Here is a 15,989-nt window from a genome sequence, read left to right as displayed (position 1 = left end):
AATGAGTACTACCATAGCTGATACTAAAGAAGGACGAGGTTGCATATCCGTTTGTGCAGGGAACTTTGTGGCTGTTTTATTCAGCACACGGTGAGATATCAGTATCTAAAGAATGGCACCACCCCAAACAGAGAGTGATGTGCTGCTGATCACTTGCAGTCCATCAGCTATGAGCATCCTCTTGGAAGATACAGAGCTGTAAGAAGTTGAAGAATGACATCAGCATCTTCACCATCTCTAAACCTTTTTTTATCGCTGGCACCAATACTCACCAGGGGGATTCTCGCTGCCAGCGTGACCTCAGCAGGCTCTGCAAAGCCACTGTGAAGCCATTTGAAAATGCCAGGTCCCCTTTGTAAACCTGGCTAACGTATTTAGGGAAATTAGCAACCTGTCCTTCCACCTTCAAGTCCAGGCATGGACTTGAAAAATATGAAAAACCCCAACAAACAACAGAAAACATCTGTGCTGAGACATCCTCTTGGATCCCATCCTTATGCAATTAACCAAATTTAAATACGCGTAAGAAAATGCACGTAAACTGAAAATATGTCTAAGTCATGAAAATGGTACAGTTCACGAGAAGGAAAGTAAAATTCACTAGAAGAAAAATAAAACCAAAATACAATATAAAGGTATAAAACTTTATTATGAACATATTTAACAATGATTATGCACATGAATTCTTCCAAGAAACTTTAAGTAAAATATTCAGTTTTCCTTCATTTTCCTTATTAGCATGAAGTTTTACAACATAAATGGATATTTGCTGTTACCAGTACAACTTCTGGATACACAGAATATTTAACACATCCTCATGCACACTTTCTCAAAGCAGCATTTAATTACAGCTTCTCATTAAACAGAGCATTTATCTTACACATTTTTATACCATTTTGGTACACAATTTTTCCATATTTTCATTTTACATATTTACAAACTTCTAAAAAAAGTTTTACAGTAATGCAAAGGTTATTACTGGCATAAGCAAAAGGAAATAGGTGGGGAAACTATGGAAAAAAGTTGTCATTTGGCTCAGAGACAACAGATCAAAGTCTTTCCTAGATGGAACCATTCTCCCCAATATTGGAATGAGAGGTTCAATGCACTAGCTGTGTCTCACTGGTGTTAAACCTTAGGCTTCCTCTTTGCCACTTGCAGGAAAGTTTCCAACCAATTCCAATTTCAACATCAACTATTTTTAAAGCAAATCAAGTATTTTTAAAGCAAATACTACAGAAAATAGTTGCTATGAATGACTCACACTCGACTGATTCTTAAAAGTCCCTTGTGATCATTGTGTAGGTGAAAGTCTTGCAGTTATTTAATAAATAGCCTCTCCTCAGAGCAGGATCACTGGATGCTGTGGGCCTTTTTGTGTACTTTTCTTGTGTTATACAGTTCCACTCGTGATGGAGATAATTACTTTAGCAGTAGTGAAAGGAAAACCTGGCTAGTTTCTTACCCAGATTTCTTCTGTTTCACCCTTAGGTTACAATACTCAGAGGTGAATTTATACCACCTCTTTCCAAGCTGTTTTCAATCCATATTGTAGCATTCTTCAAATACCGTCTCTGCTTTCCAATCATGGAAATACAAGGGGTCAAATTGAGATTTCTTGCTACCAAAACTAGTTCTTTAAAACTGCTTCACTGCTTTTGTCATCTTACTGTAAACTGAATTTGATGCGACGTTGCTTCAACCAAGCTTACCATAACACTAGCACTTTCAAAATATAAAGCTAACTGGCATGGCAAACATTGCTTAAATAGAATCTCAAAAAATCAACACAGAAACTATTTTCTCACTATTTTCATAGTGAGAAACTTGCTTTAAGCACAATTTCCCATTCTTCACTTTTCTATTGCCACTTTGAATGTAGTGATGTAGTAAAGTTAATGCAAACAAAACAGCAAGAGAAATGGGCTGAGAACAACTTAGGAAAAAAAAAACTCAAACGTAGATTATAAATACATTCTTTAGTTAATGAAATCCCAAAGCATGACACTATTTCAGAGTTAACTGTAACAACCAGTTCAGACTGTATAAGAAACATTAGTGCACTTTGCAAATTGGTCAAATTTTCTCTCTTCAGAACAATTAAACAGTAATTAAACAGAGTGAATTAAACAGTATCAGAGAAAAAATATCTGTACATATAAGTATCATGTAAATATCAGTTTTTGAAGACCTACTTTCTGTACCCACTGTTACTCTAATGGAACTCAAAAGGATTTGGGGTATGCAAACAATCCAAGTTGGCTCCCAAACCTGACTCTGCAAATTCAAATAGCTGTAGGCCTCAGGAAGAGTAAAAATGAGAATGGGCTCTCTAATTTTAGGATACAGAGCATCTCTCATACTTGTTAAAAGAAGTCTAAAAGGAAGTGCTGGAGGAAGAGCTTACAATAGTTCACTGGAAAGAAAACCACCCATAACTTGAAATGCTTCTTGAATGTTTTCCTATATGTTGTTCTGAAGTAACACCAATTAAGAAATTAAAGGGAAAAACCTTCTCCCCCAGCAGTTTCCTTGCTTTTGCCATACAGCAGTGCTTTGGCTTCTAACAAATAAATGATCCCTGGCACAGAAAGTTTTAAATTTCAGATACTCTCAAAAATTTCATAGCTCTCCATAATTGTAGAAAGTTTTCTCTCTCTCTCTCTCTCTCACACACACACACACACACAATGTCTCAGTACACATCTTTAGCAGAGCACTGATTTAATCTGAACTATTCTATGATAACAAGGATGCAACCACATGAAGCAGTTCCTTTGGTCCCCCCTAACTGAATTGCTGCCCTGTGAAGTCTCCCCTTCATGATCTTGAACCAAAAATCTATTTTCTCCCCAATATGATTCAGCAAGTCTAGCAGGACTTCATTGCACTATTCTGCTTTAAATACTTCAGCGATGAGCACAATTTTCTAGTGCAACTCAGCACCATATTCTAATACATGAACAGTGCTTTTGAGAGCCTTCTGTAGCAGCAGGGCAGAGAAATTTTACAGGAGTAAATCTCAGTTACAAATCCATAAGAAAAAGAGATACTTTTAGACAGGCCAAGTATCTGAGAACAAAAGCATTTATAAAAAACAAACAGCACCCACTTAAATAAAGAACTGAACAGTAGTGTAGGAGAAAACCAACTTCTAAATAGAGCAGCAGCATTGTACATGGAATACTTAATTCCCATATAACTTTGTTCCAGCACAGACTGGAATACAGATAATCACAAAATGTGCTAAAAAAGTTCCCCTCAGTACAGGCGGTGACTGTGGTATGACAAAGCAGCTGAACTATGCACAGAACATGCTCACAAGCTAACTCTCAGGCCCATTCAGTACATGAGCAACCACAGTTGTTCCTAGGATGTAGATTAACTATTCCCTAATACAACTTAAGGAAAAATTCTGATGTAGAAAAAAAAATCTGTAAAAGTGAAATGTTTGGAAATTTGAAATTGCAATTACTTATGAAACTTTCATACTGTACTCTCTGTAAGTGCAACAGTCTCCTCCAGTATACAAAAAGAGCAAGAAGAAAAGTACAGGCGTCCTTCTGAGATTTGCTGTTGCTGAAATATTTCAATTTGAAAGGGCTGTTCTAAGAAAAAACAATAGACACTTCTGTTGTGGCAGTAAAGGATGTCAGGAAACATACATTATACAAATAATTTTGCACCACTGAGACTATTTTGGCTCACAAGAACTTGACTAGCTTGCGCCTACAAATCCAGTAAACTTATTAAAAAATGGTCTTAAGTCTGTATCACTTATTCAAAGGAAGAAAAGAAAGCTTGTGTTTTCTTGTATTAATTAAAAAAAAAAGACTAGTTCATTCCCTGCCTCCAGCTCAAAAGACTAAGGTAGAAAACTGAAAGGAAAATGAGGAACTTCATACAGCAGTGGACAATATACAGAGCAGCTAATGCAAATATAACAGATGAATGGCAGTATGCTGTACATCATCCTAAGAAAAAACAAAACAAAACAAAAACCAACCAAACAAAACCCACCAAAACCAAGCAGCAAGGAAGCAATTTGCAACTCAGTATATAATTCGCGAGACTTTGAAATGGAAATAGACTTAAAGATTTTAGTTCACAGACATCCTGCTATCAAGCATTTTATAAGACATGTAAAAATTTTGGTTTCTTAAGTTTTCACCCCAACCATTTCAAGCATTCGTTTTCTTAGTTTTAACTCTGTAAACAGAAACAGAAGCAGGATGTCCTTCCCGGGAGTTGGTGTTAAAATGACAGCAGACTGTAAGGAAGCCAAGGAAGATGTCCATCTAGGAAAACTTCAAAATTGGCTTAATTCCAGCTGAACAAGTCTGTCTGCATCAAAATCAATCAATCAATCACTGTCTGATTCCTCTTTATACTTGGCTCTAATAGCTTGGCCGTTCTGAAGTGGCATTTCTTCATAGTCACTCCTGTGAAACAGATACTTGTTGAAACTTCTGAATATGGTGTTCAGATAGGAAGTTGAAAATAAACAGGAAGTTCTAAACTACATTGAGGCATCAAATGTTACTTGGGTAAGAAGCTGGTATCTGGTTTTCTTCCTTGTGGGAGATATGAACAACATATATGAATTTTCTCCAGAGGACAATGTGTAATAAAAGTTATTCCAGTAACTACAAGCCACTTTTCACACAGATTTGTATAGAAGCAAGCTGGTACTATCACTACTCATCTAACTAACCAAAGGCAAGCTAGCCCAGGCAATGGATGAACTTGTTCAGGTTAGTGCAGTGTTGGTCCCATTCACGGTTCCAGCCACTTCAATGTCTTTGGTAAGAGGTGAAAAATCAAGGGCAGATAACAAGTGTGTTTCAGTGTCCAGCACAGAGCCACCTGACTGGGATGGGTTTCAAGTGCTACTATAATTCTCATATTATATAAACTCACAGAAGTCAAGGAATTTTGCTAGACTTGGCTATTCTTAATTCAGAAAGCGCTGGACACTTAAGAAGCACCATTCTCCTTCCCTGAAGCATTTACATATGACATGCCTCTTTGCTAACTCCACTTGACTCCTGCTGTCCTTCCCAGTGTAAAAAGGAAGCCCTTTCCTTTCACAGCTCTTGCTGCCTTCACTCCATGACCTACCAGCATCATAATACTTTCTTACCTGTTTGTATCAGTGCCATGGCAATCCCTTTTAGAAACCAAAGAAAAGAAAAAACAACATGCATTCTCACTGCATTTCTGTTTCAGAAAAAGGCTATATTTCCGTTCTTAAGCAGAATACTTTCACTAACAAACCATTCACTTATTTAATGAATATGGAAAAGAACATTACAAAAACAATATAGTATTTTATAATCTTACCCATAAATCACATCGTCATCTGAATCATTCAGCATAGAAAAAGCAGGATTGTCTTTCAACTGTGATTCTGGAAAATACAAATAAGGGTTAATTTAGTGTGTTAAATGTAGAAATGTGACTAGTTATAACACAACACTGTAGCAACAGACACAACAACTTCCAAGGCAGTCACAATTACAATTCAACAAAACTATATTCAAACAGGAATTCTCTCCTTTAAATTCTCCACCCTTCAGCCACATTGTCATGGTATTAAGAGTGAAGGAAATGACAAATTATCTCAGTTTTAGATAGATATTCTTCATGTTGTATAAGTTGATTTCCTTCCTTATGCAGCTTCCTATGTCATATTATTTCGATTTGCACATAAGTTAATTCAGAGTTCATTATTCTTTATCAAAAGTCTGTATGTATTTAAAAAGCACAGACTTGTGGTTTTGGTTATTTCTAAGCTACAAATATAGTAGACCAAAATTGGAATCCCTTGACTGTAAGTCAGTGATTATCTAGTTACTTTTCATCCTTGTAAGAGATGAAGGAAGGACTTGTACCTTTATAGTGAAATGAAAAGAAACACATACTTTCCACCAGCTATGATAATTCCCTCTACCTTATTTTAAGGCCTTCATTTCTTGCACAATCTGTGCTGCTTAGCTGCGGTTCACAGTAGAATTCAATTTAGCAATTTGCCATAATATTTTTTTCCTGGCAGCCTTTTACTTTCTACCATCTACAAAGAAATATTTCTTGCAACCCTCATCCAGCCAGTTCTTTTTCCATTCTTAATGGAAAAATAGCATTTTTTGGTAATGGTTCCATCCATCTCAACTCTAAAAATTTAGAGAAAGGACCAGCTCCACTATTTAGTGCCTTCCCCCTGCATGCTCTCAGCATGCAAGGTATGACTGGCCACTAGATAATCTCATCTAGGCTTCCTTTCCCATGAAAGGCTGGACTGCATGATCTTTCCAGGTCCCTTCCAGCCTCGGCTGTTCCATAGTTCTATATCATGAACTCAATGCTTAAAGCAGAGAATGGACTCAGTACAAATATTTACTTTAAAGATCTTTATCTGTTAGAGAGAGAACTGCTTTATAATCGTCCTGTAAGTCAGACTGTATCTTCTACACAGGAATGCAAAAGCAGAAGTGCTACTGGTTCAATCCTTTGTCTCCTTTAACATGGATCCTGTGCAGCCCTCCCCATAGCAAGTTCTCCAAAATTCCTCTCACATTAGAGATCAGCTTCACTCCTACTGTTCCAACAGCATGTTACTGATTTCAAAGTCCAGTTTGCCAGCATGCCAATATATAAACTTTCATTAGAACAAAGTAGAAGTGAAGTAATGTTGTGCCTTAAGGGCTGTGTGTGAGTCAGTTCAAAAGTTGGTGCATAACATGCAAACGTCATACTGACTATACACTTGATCTAAGTGCATAAGAATTCAAGCCTAACTCATCAGTTATTACATTTTATGTGTTCCTAATTTGCTCAGGAGCAGTGCAGCTTCTGCTTATGTTAACTCAAAGGAAATTGGAATAGTAACGAGACAATCAAAATATAAAGAAATTGCACAGTATCTGCTAATATGGCAGTTCTTGTCATACAAGTTTGCCAGACAACAGCTTACACTTACCATATAGTGCATTCTTCGAGGGGGAATACACGAAGGCTAATGTGTAGAGATAAAAGTTCAGTAAACCATAAAATGATAAGAATTCTGCTGGTAGTAAGTGTCAAGGATATTGCTCAATATAGTTCCATACACATTAACTTTGGAAACAAGACCCAATCCATACACAAGCTGTTTCAATGGAAAGAACGTTTACCTTACTGATGTTTGAGAGCATGAATGGCTAAACAAAACTGCATGTTTTATTTTCAGTGACAACTTATGTACTCAAGCTATTTCAAGCTAAAGCTCCCACTGAAAACAACGCTCTAACACAAGTAACATTTGCTGATGTATGGTCTACTCAAGCAGTGGAGTGCATGGTCAGTCAAATGGTTCTGCCTGGAAGCAAATGGAACAGCCCTCTGCTGAGTAAGTGGGGGTGTTCAGGTGTTCAGGTGTTTTAAAAGTTTAAAAGTTTCTCCTTGGCACAGTAATTAGGAAGGAAGGAGAAAGGACTATCTGTAGATAGAACTCTGAAGATGGTTTCTTGCCATGCTTTTAGGAAAATACTAAAGGCTTTACATATTGTTTTCTACTACCTCTCAACACATATCTAAGCTTATCAATAACCAGAGCAGCTGCAGTCGCACAGGCAGTTTCAGAAAGTACAATGAACTGGGATCTCATGGTTCAGGTCAGGAATACAGGTTGTAATCCTTTGTCAACAGACATCAGAAATAGTCTCTCTCAAGTCACTTAAATTCTCTGCTATGACCTGTACCACATGTAGACTTGGACCAATATGCAAACAGTGACTTCTAAACTATTAATTTCTCATATTTTAGTATGCCCCATGCTGACTGATAGGTACACAGAAAACAACTGAGGCAGCAAACGCAGCCAAATTTGTCATAATATCTACTTAAAATGACTTCGATATGCACCAGGCATGCATATCTAAGCCTTCATTCCTTTTGAAGAGTATCAAAAGCAGTTGTGATTCATGATGTGAACAAATTAGACTGAGACTGTCTAGCTCATAATCTTTACAAGGAGTCATTACAAAATGCTGACATAAAACCTTGATCAAAACAGACTTAACTGCAAAAGTCCACCTAAAAGTCAAAGGTCTCAGTCTTAGGTACATCATTTTGAAGTACCTTCTGTATGAAAACAGCTTAACATTCCTACTTGAGCAGTATCACAACACAAGGATATAATTCTGATAATGAGTCGACAGCTCAGCAACAAAGTTATCCTGTAGAACCTGTGCTCCAAAGCGTAGGTAGAGTATAACGATGCTGTGGGGAAAAAAAAAATAAAACACATAGGTGCACTCTGTCTTTAAAATGCAAATTTGAAATAGTAGGTTGATAGAAGAGTGTATGAGAAAATAATTATGTTAACGTGCTGATCGGTTATTTTAAAATAGACTTGCTTTCATAGTTCTAAATTAAGAAGGATTATTTTGTGATTAAAAGTCAGCAGTCAGCTGAGTAAAGTAGAGAAACTCCTCAGATTTCATCCACTACATACTATCTAAGTAACAGCTTGGAGTGGGGGAGAAAGATATTAACAATAATCTAAGAAACTAATTGTAGACTTCTGCTTTGACTAAGTGAAGTTTACGAAACTCCAGAAGAGGGGAATGGTGCATTTGCAGACCACTCAACAGTAAACATCTCTGCTAAGTGAACCTCTAAATCTTGCAGTGCATTGCCATGGTAATACCAATAATATAAACTTAGCTCAAAAAGCCTTAAGAAAGGCTAAAAAATTAAAAATGCTTGCCACAACAGCCATATTAAAGACATTCTTCAGTTTCATTGACAATTTTATTATCTAGAAAACGTACTCAAAGCTCTGAAAAAAAGGTTATAAAAGTTACAATTCTGAGAAAGGTACTTTGAAAAGCCTTACCTAATAACAAGCACTACAAATGTTAATGCAGTCAAGAATTTTAACCTGAGATCTGAAAAAAATGGAGAAAAGTTGTTATTAGTGAATTTACACCTACATCTAGGAGAAAAAAGCCTGTTTGGGGAAGAATCAACAAAAATATTCCTTACCAACATAAGGCATGTTTCGAAGTTCTGAGCATGCCCTCACTATCAGGAACAAAAGGTAGAGAATGTATGTGGTTGCCACCACAAGGAAGAAGATCTTCATTCCCTATAAGAAAAGTGTTAGGTTTTATTATTTAACGACATTTGGTCTATTCCTCCTTCCCTCAGTAGAAATCATTATTTCCCAAAGCACAACATAGAACAGTCCATTTATGCAGGAAAAGTTGGCTCATGAAATGAGGATGGTGATACATCCAGGCTGAATTTTAGGGAATGTAAAGGATAGAAACCAGCATTTTTCACCAAATTCACAGTGAGCTGATCACCATGATTTTCTAAAAACACGGCTCCCAAGAACAATACAAGGACCCCCGAACGTCAGATCTTCCTTTACAAAAAGAAAGCCTGAAATTTACCAGGACAGTCAATCTTGGCAGGAGTAAAGATATACAAAGCTGACTTAATAAGAGGCTTAAAAATTTTCAGTCATGAGTCTTGTGGTGTTGAGTCTCCAGATCTGCAGGACAAATTACCCTTCTCAATATGGAGCTCAATATGGTCTATGCATCTATCTAATGCAAAATTAAAAATACTCTAGTCAGAGTAAGACCATTTGACCGGCATTTTCTATTTTGTAAATTGTGTTATAGATTTTTATAGAAGAACAAACCCCATCTCCTTGTATTGCCTAACTCTACCTGACAATTTAATAGCAAGAAAACATTTTTGACTTACCTGAAAATTGCCTGTGTCAACCCTGTATTGATATGTAGGATCATGTACTTCATTAACGCTAGAAAATATTCAAAATTAAAAACTGGTATGTGCACCATTCCAGACAAGGTCAAAAAGGCATACTGACCAAAAAACCCACTTAAAAGAAAAGGTTTAGAGTTACTATAAAGGTTTTCACCATATAAGTTGGTGCAATGCCATTAATTCAAATGCAGTCGTGACAATTTACTGTATATAACATTCTTGTTTCCTAACCCAATTTGGAAGAAATATGGAGGATTTAAATTGTAATCATGTCTCATCTCCCCATTTGTTTTTTAGAAAATGCATTTCTCTACCACTAGTTATAAACAACCTTCTCATTCTTGAACACTCTCAGCTCATACTTCTGCACTACATTTTAAATTACTTACGTTTGCCATATTCCCAGTGTAACAGAGGCCAGCCACAATAGTCCAACAATAAAGAATTTGGGTAGATAGAAAGTTAAGCACTTCCTTTCCCCCTGTAGAGAAAACAATACTGCGGTGAAGAAGTGAACTACATTTAAGATTTTATTCATTCTTGACAAAATAAAATAACTGTCTTCTTTGTTTCACTCGACATGAACTAGATTAAAACACTCATCTTCTGCATTTTTATCCTGCACAGGTGATTTAGAGAAGACATAAAATTGTATCATCATTTGTGTTAATAAGATGCAGTAGAGTTGGAGCATCCTATTTATAAGGTCCCATATATTTCACTGATAATGCAAATAAAGGAACATGCTCCAGAATTCATATTTCTCTTAAGCAGAATTTTAAACTAGTTTAAAAAACCAATCAACTACCACATAGAATAACAAAACCCTTCAAGCAAGAAAAAGCATAATGGCATCATGGTTCTGAAGACTGTCTCACCTATTTCATTTAGACTTGGTGGAATCAAGATAATCTACTTCACCATAAATCATTTTAACTCCAAAGCTTCATATGTCACATTGTACTTTAAGAGTAAAATAAACATCTCGCTTTAAAATATTTCATTTCATTTTTGTCACCTTTTGAGAGAACTGAAAAAAAACAAGTACTGTCTTCTCAGTTAGTAGTAGATACTGGTGCACCCTTACCTGTACTCTTATACCATGGTAGACACAAAGCCAGAACAACAACAATGCACACAGAAACAGTGACTGGAATAGATCATCCAGCATTCCAGGAAACCAGCTGTTGACCAGAAAAGAAAGGGGGAAAAATGGATCTGTAAAATAAATAAGAAAAAAAAAAAAAAGTTAAACAGAGAGAAGAAAACTTTTCATTATAAAAAGTAAAGCAGAACGTATCTTCAGAGGAACAAAAAGCCCTAGATTTTTCAAATTACACCAGTAAACGAAATTGAAGTTCACTTTATCTTAAAGAAACTAATAAAGAAAATGGTGCCTCCAGCAGCAATCCTCTGTGCTGTAGAAATAATCTCAAATGGTTGCAAACATTTCTAAAAGATTTCAAGTTTTATTAGACTTTCTACTAAACCACTGTTAATAGTGATGACCTAAAAATTATCACACAATGATTAAAATGCAAATATTCTTTTAGTACTGCTAGAAAGTGCTAGAATTTGATGTGTTTTCCTGGATTAAAAGTAGCCTCCATTTTTAACTGAAGTGTGAGTATCTGAAAAATGAAGAAGTAAGACTTAGCAGATGAACAGAAACTGAAAGGTTCAGTATGGTAGGCACCTATTCCAATCAGAGCATTAAACAAATAGTTGACATTGATGTGACTGAAAAGAATTAAATCCACCTACTCGTTATGCCCTTGAATTTGCTACACTTGAAAAGGGTTGTTAAGATTTTTTTATTTAGCTTTCTGAAGCCTTATAAACAGTTGCCTTTAAGTTCAAGAAGGAATTCCATTTTGCCTTTTTCTCTCTCTTTTGTCTTTTTTTCTATTTCTTTTTTAAAAAGGAGCTTTTTGAAAAATTCCAGGATACAAGTACCATTGTAAAGTAGCAAGAGAGGAAGTAGGATGGACATCCATTTCTGTTCAATACCCCAGTCTCTCATGGAGAATTTCCGCAGAGAATGTGCAAACAGACACTATAAAACAACAAAAACAACAATTTGTAAGGAAAGGATACAGCCTTAACGGTTTAACCAGAGTTAAGAGCACATTGCAAAGGCTGCTTCATGAGGTCTTTGCCTCTGAGAACACAGTAAAACATGAGCCAGGTCTGTTAGGCTCTACTTCAAGTTTGCTGGCTGACCCCAATGCAAATTACATTGATGTCCACTGAGTGACATCATCTATGTGAGAAAAATGTTATGCAAGTGTGCAGTACTTTGGTGTCCCTACTCTGAAAATTCAACATTTTAGATCTTATTTTGTTTTTGTTTTTTTTTTCCCAAATACTTCTTTTCCAGGGCCAAACCAGGTTGGAAAGGAGAGATAATCTAAATCATAGCATAATTTAGATTGTAAGGCATCTCTGGAGGTCATCTGGCTCATCCTCACACTCAAGGCAATGATAACTTTAAAGTTAGATCAAGGTTCATATTGATGTTTTGCTCATTTTCAGACACAAACAGCCCACACTCTGGCCATCCTATTCCAAAGTCTGAGCCTACCTGTACTGCAAAAAAAACCTTTTTCTAGCATCTAATCACAATTTCCTCTGTTTAAGCAAAATTCTTTCAGTTTAATCCAAAATTAGAGTTTGGAAAAGCAAGTTTTCCCATTTATCCTATTTTCTTAATGTCCCTTCAATACCACTTTGTAAAAACATAAAAGCAGGAACTACATGAGTATTTCATTAACATTTTTTACATCCATTCAGTGATACGTCAACTCAGCTGCCTGGGCTTACACAGCACTACAGAGCAGTGTTATCAGCTGTCTGTATAATATACTCCAGAAAAACTGAAACAAAATCTTACCGTGACCATAAAAGTAAGAACTACAAAGACAAATCGGAACCATATTTCCACTTGTGAAAAAGTTGGATTGTAGGTCTTCCACTAGAAGAAAATAAAAGAGCCCAATGAACGATGTTTTGACACGGTACATGTGACATTGATAATTAGCACTTTATGCACATACTGGAAAGTGCTCAGGCTTTTTGAAATGTAAAGGTGTAGCCAAATTTCACAAAGACAAATTCGTACCCACAGGACTATCCGATGAAAAGATAAGCAAAGCAGCCTAATAGCCTTGCTTCTCTTTTATCCTTCCACTTTGTAACATACTCAGTGCTGTCATACGTTAAAGCAATTCTCAGGACAAAAAGGATATTTTCTTCATTGATTTAAATTGCATTTTCATTCAAAGTTTTAATACCAATAAATGAGTAAATCCAGTATGTTCTTCTTTATTACCAAGGTCAGTTGCATAAATTGACTATGAAGAGATCAATAAGGTGCAGGGGTGCTTCCCATAAGGGGTTTGTTTTCTTAAAGCTTGCTCACTTGTCTCAAAGGTGGAAAAAAAGAAAATCACATAAAAGAAGAATAAATGAGCTTACTAGAAATACAGAAATCTTTTCATAGGTTGGGGGAAAAGCTCCTTCTCCTCTAATTACTAGAAGGGCACAAACATTCATTATAACATGTCAGTTTGCAAAAACTCTACTCTGTCAACAATTTATCTCATACCTGGCATGCTTCTGTTTTGAAGCCATTTTTGAAATGTAAACTCCCTGGTACAACACATGCTCTGCTCATGTGAACAAGAAGCTTTACCTTTCATTTTAAACTGTAAATGTAGAATGAAAATTATATGTAGAGAACCCTATTATACAAAAGGCAATCTACAATTTCAACTGAGGTCATCATAAACAATTGTAATAATGAAATAAATTTGATAATTTCAGTTGCTGCAGGAAAGTGGGGCTTTGGGTTAGAGGTTTTTTTGGGGTTGCACACAGGTCTGCCTTAAAGGCAGCCTGCAAAGCAAGATAATAAACTTTACAACTACAAATGCCCCAACACTTTGTCCTGTTTGAAATCTGGAAGTAAACAAACGGTTTGTGAGCTTAGGGGTTTTTCCCCTTAGAGCTTATTTTTAATGATGTGCTTTATGCACTAGAATATTACAAATATTAATATTTACAAAGTTAATTTAGTATATAAAAAACATTTTTGCTTTACAGTAAGATTTTTGCTTGCTACCTGCTCTGACATTCCAAATGCTGTATACAGGTAGAATACAGCATAGTAACATGTATTATAAACTTGGTTTAGTTCCATTTTCTCCCAGTGCAAATTTCTTTCTGGAGCCAATCAACACACACTGATGATGTGTTTTATAAGCAGTCTTTAGAACTATGTACTGAGATAATTATTTCATCAGGGATTATTTTAGTGAATTAGTTTAGTAGCCTGATTATTTTTGCTGAAAATAAACACCATTTTTCCCTTCCTCATAAGCACAATCATTAAAAAAAAAAAACACCTTCATTTTTCTTATTTTTCTTTGAGTTTGTTAAGTCTTTCTAGCCCACGCTTTTGTGAAGTCTGGAAAATTTGCTAATTCAGATAAATCTCCTGGAAAAGCTGAAAAAGATACCATGCTTCAGAAAGGCAACATCTCTATAAGCAAATGCAGAAAACTGAATGTTCTAGTCTAGTTTGTCTATTATTAAAAATATCTGCCAGGAATTAAGACTAAATTTCTCTGTTACAAAAAACAGCATCAGCAGTTCTGAGAGAAAAATCTTTCCCTATAGAGGTGAAAAAATTGGTCTAGACTCTTATGAACAGTAAATGCTACAATAATTCTGACATCAGTAGTGACAGAAAAATTAAGTATAATGCATTTTTATATTTCTCTTCAAAAATCAGACACTTTTTTGTTACAGTCAAAGCACACCTCTACAGCATTAAAGAGACTTGTTTTACTAGTATAAAACTTTATACTTACTGTGAAAGTAATATTCTGGATAGTGTATGTTAACTTGTTTAGATCTTCAAAGCTAACAAATATGTTGTACTGAGTGTAGTTCAGGTAGCCAAGGTGAGCAACAATGATTTCACTGCATTTCTGTGAACACATACAGTAGAGAATAGTATGTTGAAGTCTTCAAATTATTCCAGAATATGCACTGTCAGTATAGGATGGAGAATTTGTTTCTAAATGGTTGAATATTGATGATATTTATTATATGTCTCACCTATCTCAATCAGTCCAATCAAGAGCTTCTTGAAAGATAAAAAGGCAAAACAGAAGAAACTGATCAAGTCAGTCACTGATAAAGTCAATGGTTGAACAATAAACAAGGCTAGCTTTTCACTTTAGCTGGTGAAAGCACCTGCTTGCAGCACCAGGATGGATATGAATAACTGTCAGTCAAACTCTAGGTCATCAGATTGTGAGATGGGGCTATCTTGTACTAACTCATTTTTAAAAGCTAACAGGAGGAAAGAGAAAACCCAAGCATATTGTTCTCTTGGCCTCTATTCAGTATTGCTAAACCTGTTTAAGTGACTGAACAGGACACACTGTTTTGCTGACAAAGAGCAATTCTAACAAGAAAGAAGGGTCTTTAATGGGTAATAGACACAAGTCAGAAGTAAGCAAAAAAACGATGGATATGAAGATACTTGGTCAGCATTACTATGTTGCCATTATAAATAAAACCATACTCTAGAGTCTTTCCTGAGACATGTTTAACAGATACATTCTTCTTATTTGCAATGTAAAGCAACATGCACACAAACAGATTTAAAGAAAGTGCACTTCATCAAAGTTTTGTTTAAGCAAGTACATACTTGTGCACAACTGAGTAATCTTGTTCGATTGTGAACTTGATTATTAACATATGGTGTGCTTCCATCCTTCACCACTCCAAGTATTTTGACTGTCATAGTAACATTCTTTTTGAGGGATACTGTAAATAAAACAGAAAACATCAACCTATTGCTACATTCAGAGATGAAATCCCAAATAGAGTTTCAGATGCAGTTCAAAACGTGTGTTATCCAAATATTACTCAGAGTTATTCAGTTATACTTTACTGAAGTAGGGGTACAGTATTTTAATACTTACACAGTAAATCTCAAGCCCTGTAGTGAATCTTGACAGATTAACAATTACTAATACAGTATTTCTCATATATATACAGGGAAGCTTTATTGAAAAATTAATATCATTACAGACTACACATCTAATTCCCCCAAAAATGAAGGAGGAAAGACACAGATTATCTGGATATTACTGTGTTCACAGAAATAACAAACAATATGCCCCTATACT

General features: G+C 35.7%; 1 protein-coding gene across 3 annotated transcripts in view; it reads right to left on the bottom strand.

Moving 5' to 3' along the window:
• Nucleotides 1-630: 630 nt before the first annotated feature.
• Nucleotides 631-15,989, bottom strand: part of TMEM181 (transmembrane protein 181) — a 35,637-nt gene continuing 20,278 nt past the window's right edge. For all 3 annotated transcript variants that reach the window (XM_064649259.1, XM_064649260.1, XM_064649261.1), the window contains 13 exons: nt 15,506-15,624; nt 14,658-14,777; nt 12,677-12,757; nt 11,740-11,839; nt 10,871-11,001; nt 10,173-10,264; nt 9,760-9,817; nt 9,028-9,130; nt 8,879-8,930; nt 8,177-8,259; nt 6,980-7,069; nt 5,344-5,410; nt 631-4,442 (listed from right to left, as the gene is read on the bottom strand). In XM_064649259.1, the coding sequence (XP_064505329.1) occupies nt 4,364-4,442; nt 5,344-5,410; nt 6,980-7,069; nt 8,177-8,259; nt 8,879-8,930; nt 9,028-9,130; nt 9,760-9,817; nt 10,173-10,264; nt 10,871-11,001; nt 11,740-11,839; nt 12,677-12,757; nt 14,658-14,777; nt 15,506-15,624 (1,175 nt within the window). In that variant the 3' untranslated portion in view covers nt 631-4,363. The remainder of the gene's footprint in view (nt 4,443-5,343; nt 5,411-6,979; nt 7,070-8,176; nt 8,260-8,878; nt 8,931-9,027; nt 9,131-9,759; nt 9,818-10,172; nt 10,265-10,870; nt 11,002-11,739; nt 11,840-12,676; nt 12,758-14,657; nt 14,778-15,505; nt 15,625-15,989) is intronic.

This window comes from Pseudopipra pipra, chromosome 3, assembly GCF_036250125.1.
Source record: "Pseudopipra pipra isolate bDixPip1 chromosome 3, bDixPip1.hap1, whole genome shotgun sequence".
In the NCBI taxonomy this organism is placed as follows: Eukaryota; Metazoa; Chordata; class Aves; order Passeriformes; family Pipridae; genus Pseudopipra; species Pseudopipra pipra.
Note: the sequence above shows the minus strand (reverse complement) of the source record. Positions and strands in the feature narration are given on the sequence as shown.